The 6,261-nt window shown below is 39.8% G+C and overlaps 1 protein-coding gene across 1 annotated transcript in view; it reads left to right on the top strand.

Annotated features, from left to right (window-relative positions):
- The first annotated feature begins 1,061 nt into the window (after nt 1-1,061).
- cacng2a (calcium channel, voltage-dependent, gamma subunit 2a) overlaps nt 1,062-6,261 on the top strand; it is a 123,373-nt gene continuing 118,173 nt past the window's right edge. The window contains exon 1 of the mRNA XM_020933232.1: nt 1,062-1,287. Within this exon, the coding sequence (XP_020788891.1) occupies nt 1,062-1,287 (226 nt within the window). The remainder of the gene's footprint in view (nt 1,288-6,261) is intronic.

The raw sequence follows: 6,261 nt of genomic DNA, 5'->3' as shown, positions 1-6,261 counted from the left end.
CGTGCCATTCTCCTGTCCACCACTATTACTGCTGCTGCTACCGCTACTGCTGCTGCTGCTATCCTCGTATCCTCCTCCTCCTCCACGGCACTGACTTTCCCCCGGTTCTCTAGCAGCGGGAGGAGACCGAGCGCCAGCCGCCTCTGTGTCGAGTGATGCCCGCTCTGCCTCTGTCCCGCTCCGTACAAGAACAAGAAGAAGACCCCCATTTTCGGCGGAAACCTTCCCAGAGCTATAGGGCTACATATGGAAACTGGCGACCAAAATTTTAGGAAAAAGGAATCTCCAAGCGGTTTATTTTTTGGTTTGCTTTCTATCTAGGCTACACACAAGAAGAACTGGTAATTAATTAATAAATTAATTGAGTCGTTGAGGCTTGATTTCCCCATTTCATTGTCTAGCTGCGTGTGTGCGTAAATATAGATAGCTAAGGTTGATCATTTTGCGTCGTTGTGTCGGTTTTGATTTGGGTGCTCGCTCTTGTGTTCGCTCTGATATGAAAGATTCCTCGCTGCTGTCCATTTCCTTGCATTCTTCCGTTTGATTAACGCCAGGACACTGTAGTGGATAGCGTTAGCTCTGAAGCCAATAGTTGTGTTAGGTTAAGTGTTTAAGTGATTAGGAGACGTACAAGCGTGCCGTGCGCCTGCCTCATGCCCGCGTGAACATAGGAACAGGTAGTTTTAGGCCTGCCTCAGTTCGCTTCATCTCAGTGCCATTTATAGTCACTGCCACTCCACGCGTAAGGACATCTCTGCGCCCCGGTTCAGCTGCAGGCCGGAGCTGTGTCCTCTTCACACGTCTGATTATTGTGGTTCAGATCCAAACGCCAAAGAGAGGAGACGCCAAACCCGGTCTTCCTCTCACCTCCCAAACCCGCGGCCGTTTTTCTCTGTTGAGGTCCTCACCCAAACGCAACCATAAGGTTCCTACCGCATCCTCCTCCTCCTTCTTCCCTCTCCTTCCGCTCGAGTATATCCCGCTTTTTCGGTTTGGTCTGGTCCCGTAAATTTTCAAATATTTACTTCTTGTACATTAAGAGGAAAGGGGGTCCCCCTTTCATGGAATGCGGAAACATGGGTCTCTTCGACCGCGGAGTCCAGATGCTGCTGACCACGGTGGGAGCCTTCGCGGCCTTCAGTCTCATGACCATCGCGGTCGGCACGGACTACTGGCTGTACTCCCGCGGCGTCTGCAAAACCAAGTCCATGAGCGAGAACGAGACCAGCAAGAAGAACGAGGAGGTGATGACCCATTCAGGGCTGTGGAGGACCTGCTGCTTGGAAGGTAAGACTGTCACCACACATGCTGCGTTACATGCTTTTGGGGACACGTGGACCCAGACACACGAGGGGGCCAGTTCTGTTACTGAGAAGAAGAACTAGAAACATCTGGGAGAACGTGTTGAATGTCTGTGCACATGACAGTGGAGGTTTACTGCAGAACTCCTTTCCTAACTGTTGCATTATGGGAGCACAACAGACACCTGCTGTTTGTGTCACGTGAGACATACTGAGAGGAAGCACATTGATGCCACAGCTGTTTGGGTCTGTGTGTTGAATCAGGTGTCCAAGTGTGGCCCGCGGGACAAACTTGGGCCTTCAAAGAGCTGGATTTGGTCCGAGAGATGGATCAGGAACTTTTAGAGGGTTAACTTTGATTCTTTTCTGAATTTAAAGGGCACATAGTACGCTATCTTCTGATCTGTGTTATAATGTTGTTTCTTCATCAAAAGCATAACCAGAGTTGTGTTTCTGTTCCACCTCGTGATGTCATGTGGTAATACAGGCAGCGCTCCACTGTGTTTTTAAAGTTTATACACCTTCACTAGGATTATTTGGATTATTTCAGCCCCGGAATTGCTAATCTCTACTGAACTAAATGCAAAAAGTAGCTGTTAACTTGAAAACTACCACTACATGACATCACAAATTGGAATACAAGGTTACTCAAACATGTGTGAATGAAACAAAACACAACTCCAGATATGTTTTTGATGAAGTAACTACATTATAACATGGCTTAAAGCTCACAAGAGTTTTGCGTAATATAGGACCTTAAACGCACAGCAATTAACAGAAGGATTTATAGTAGGCCTACCATTTTTCTGATTCTTTACTTAAGTTGCCCAAGAGTTTTGGCTCCGTAAGTCCTTACAGTCAACAATTTTTGGGCATGTCTGTATTATTTTCCACAGAAGCTTTTCGAAACTTACTACTTGTGATTCTGGTCAGTCAAAATTTAAAACAATGATCCGATTTGAGAACCAGCTCTTTCTTCTTCAAGTCTCATCACTCTAAAATGAGAAGAAAATTATACATGGAACTTGGCGCCCCATTGTTGACGCAAGTGTTGAAAGTTCATATTTGTATCTCATTCATAATAATCTAAAAAAACGTGTCAGCTTCTTCATCACTGCAGACAACTGAGAAGCCTGACGGTTTTGTATTTGGAATGAACAGTGTACTACAATCTTATCATTTTGCTTCTGGGGTTGATCGGGTTTGTGTCTTGTCAAAGTAGTTGAAGTAGTTTACCAAATAATGTTCAAATTAAGTGATTTAAAGGTCCTATATTACACAAAATTTACTCTTGTGAGCTTTAAGTCATGTTATAATGTTGTTACTTCATCAAAAACACACCCGGAGTTGTGTTTTGTTTCATTCACACGTGTTCACGCTGTAATTTTTCATTAATAGTCTGTTTACATCTCCAAAGTTCAAAATGCTCAGTTCCAATTTGGGATGTCATGAAGCAATAGTTTTCAAGTTAACAGCTCATTTTACCTTTTGTTCAGTAGAGATTGGCAATTCCAGGGCGGAATATTGAATTATCCAAATGATTCTAGTGAAGTAAAACACACTGGAGCACTTCCTGTATTACCACATGACATCACAAGTTGGAAGTTTGAGAGAAGAACTCAGTCTAAAAATGCAGGTTTTCAGTTTTAAACATGTGTGAATGAAACAAAACACAAATCCAGGTCTGTCTGTGATGAGGAAACAACATTAAACATGGCATAATAGGTTATCTGATGTTGAAAAAGTTGTAAATTAGACGTATATAATCTCAGTGGATGTAAGAATAACCGAAATATCGTGATATCGTGATGTCAGAGTTCTCACAATAATATCGTGGACCATCACAATATATTGAATTACAAGTCTCTTTGCTTAAATTAAGAGTTATGGTGCAGCAATAGCTAAAAAAAAAAGACAGAGGGAACTACATAGACCATGATCCTTTGCTCCATTTCAGTGTAGACTACAAGAAGAAATAACAGTTCTAAGCACTTTTAAGCCTTAGTTCTTTGGAATAAGTTTTGTCAAGGCAAGGTTTTTGTCAAGGCTTTGTTAGCCTCCACAAAATATCGCAATAAATATTGTACCCCTCACCATATTGTGAGCTTTCCCAAGCATCTTAAAAAATATCGTACTGTGAGGTTCATACAATGTCGATATCGTATCATGAGATTTGGATATCGTAACGATATCCTACTTGGTTGAGTTCTTCTTGTACTCTAAACGTAGTCCTGGTTTGTCTGTGGTTTGTGTAAGGTTTAGTGCTGGTGTAGATCTAGTTCAGTCTTGATGTAGTCCCTAGTTTTAATGCAATTATTTATTAGTCTGATTTAACTTTATTACCCCATAGTAATATAGCCTTTTACTAGGCTATATTTAAAGGGACCATGTTACGTCATTTTCTGATCTATGTTATAATGTTGTAGCCAGTTTCAGTTTCATTTCTCTCCAACGACTAGATCAAGAATCAGATTACACTAGACGGTTCGTAAAATTCCCAGAAGTGTGAGTTCGGGCACCAGCCAATCAGTGAAGAGCCATAAATTCTGTGTTGTCAACGATTCCAGAGATTGAGGATTTAAAGCCGGAACAAAGAGAATGTTTGGTGAATTTTATCAAGTGGAAAGACGTCATTGCCCTTCTTCCTACGGGATTTGGGAAAAGCTTAGCACCGTTAGTTACATACGTCATGACCAAATAGCAGCGATTGGTTAAATGAAAAAAAGTACCTGCCTACCGTCGAGCGAATGAATCCTAACACTGCGAGGTCACACGGTTTCTACGAAGTGAAACCGGCTTATGAATCAGGCTAATAATGTTGTTTCCTCATCCAAAACATACCTGGAGTTGTGTTTTGTTTCATTCACAATCCTGCATATTTAGTTCTTCTCTCAAACAGAAAACACTGTGTTACACTTTGTTACACCCTGCGATGTCATATGGTAATACAGGAACTGCTCCACTGGGTTTTTAAACACATGTGCTAGAATAATAAAGGTAAAAGGCAGAAAACATCACAAGGGGGAAAAGAGTGTTTTGAGCTTTGGAGATGTAGACAGATGTGTGAATGAAACAAAACACAACTCCGGGTATGTTTTTGAGGAAATAACAACATTATAACATCTCACAAGAGGCAGTTTTCAGTAATATACTATAGGACCTTTAATATGCATCGCTATTTTGAAACAACCTGGTATAATGCGTGCTACTTAACCCTTGTATATCCTCTCGCGTATTGATCTGGAGCAGGTCCGTCTGTATTGTTTTAAGTGCCGGCTTTAGCTGTTGTCACGGGGGGTTAATGGATTGAATGTAAGGACATATTAAAAGGAATATGTGAGGGGAGTGGCAGGTCACTTTCACAATGACTCTGCCCGATCCATAGGGCAGCAGGGGTCAGAGCACAGGGGCGGGGCTAACGCGAGACATCGAGTTACAGCCACTCAAGTAACTTTATGAGCAGATATTACTTTTACCACATAACACATTTGACTTCTAGGAGCTGGAGCTGATTTTTACTGTCTTAAAAAAACGGAATTGTGCGTTGTGTAACTTTTCTGGTGGAGGGTCCGTCAAATGCTTTTCTTCATGGAGATGTTATTGCTTTATCTTAGAAACCACAGGTCAGATTTGTGGAAAGGCAACCCGGCTCACAGTAGAATGAAAATTTTCTAAGTATTTTAGAGCTATAAAAACACCTGTAGTTGAATATATGTAAGGTAGAGTTGTTTAAAGTTATACTGTGGAACATTCCAGGCAGAGAAATGAAGGACCCCCAACCGAAAAGTTATTCTGCACATCTTTAAGTTTAAACTTATTCTGAGCATCCTTTTTATTCACTTTGATGAGTTTAAAAGCGCGTTGTGCAATTTCAGTCATGATGACGCTCGCAACTAGCATGCAGTAGCACACACTTCCTGATTATCGGACAATAGAATGTTTTAGTTGGATGCAGACAGTACACAGCAGACTATTTTGACTTGAACAGCTGCTCATACCATATATCAGTCATGTCAAACTCAGGCCCGGGGACCAAATTTGGCCCACGATATAATTATATTTGGCCCAGGAGGTCATATCAAATATGTATTAGAGCTGCCCGTTGGCTACAGATAGACTATAGAAACATTATTTATTTAAAATGTGGGTAACATTTTAGATTACATATTAACATATTATTAGCTAGTTAATAGTAAAATGCATAATAAGTGCTTAATTATATCTTTGTTAATATTTATAAAGTACTTTTAATGCATTTTTGTCTAAGGCCATATTTTGTGAGTACTAAAGCATTAACTATTTTCTTTCCATTAAAGTGAAGATTACAATAGATGTTTTTGTGCATACACTGAAATCTTAATAAGCATTAATAAGTGTTTGATTAATACCAACTAATAGCTAAATAACAGCTAATTAGGAAACCGATTACTCTTAGTTAGTTAGTTAGTCCCTAAATTAAAGCTCTACCAAATGTTGTTATTATTTTATATTCTGCTTGTTCTGGACTCAATGTTTAAGCAAAACTATTATTAAACATTTATTTTAATATGAAAGAAAAGAAAACATGTAGATGTTGTTTTTCAATAAATATTTAGTTTGGCCCACGACTTAGTCCTAGTTTTTAATTTTGGCCTCTGTGAATTTGAGTTTGACCCCTGCCATATCTCTATCAAGACAAGATTTATTATGCTCATATATGTGCGGAAAAAAATTATGTACAGGGCCTTTAATATTTGATTTCTTTATTTGACATGTAAGTCTATCGTGGCAAAAGCTTTTATGAAATGACTTTATGAACCGTACTTTTCTTCTTCCTACAACTTTTAGGCACCAATCTCTGAAAGTACTTGAATTTAACAGATTACATTTCATATATATTATACATCTGTATTTTTCTAAGTAAGAAGATCTAAGCTAATAACAGCGTATTGTATTTGTGTTTCTTGTGCTATACAGTACT

This window comes from Boleophthalmus pectinirostris, unplaced genomic scaffold (assembly GCF_026225935.1).
Source record: "Boleophthalmus pectinirostris isolate CB_2022bp ecotype Guang Dong unplaced genomic scaffold, ASM2622593v1 HiC_scaffold_17, whole genome shotgun sequence".
NCBI classification, from domain to species: Eukaryota; Metazoa; Chordata; class Actinopteri; order Gobiiformes; family Gobiidae; genus Boleophthalmus; species Boleophthalmus pectinirostris.
Note: the sequence above shows the minus strand (reverse complement) of the source record. Positions and strands in the feature narration are given on the sequence as shown.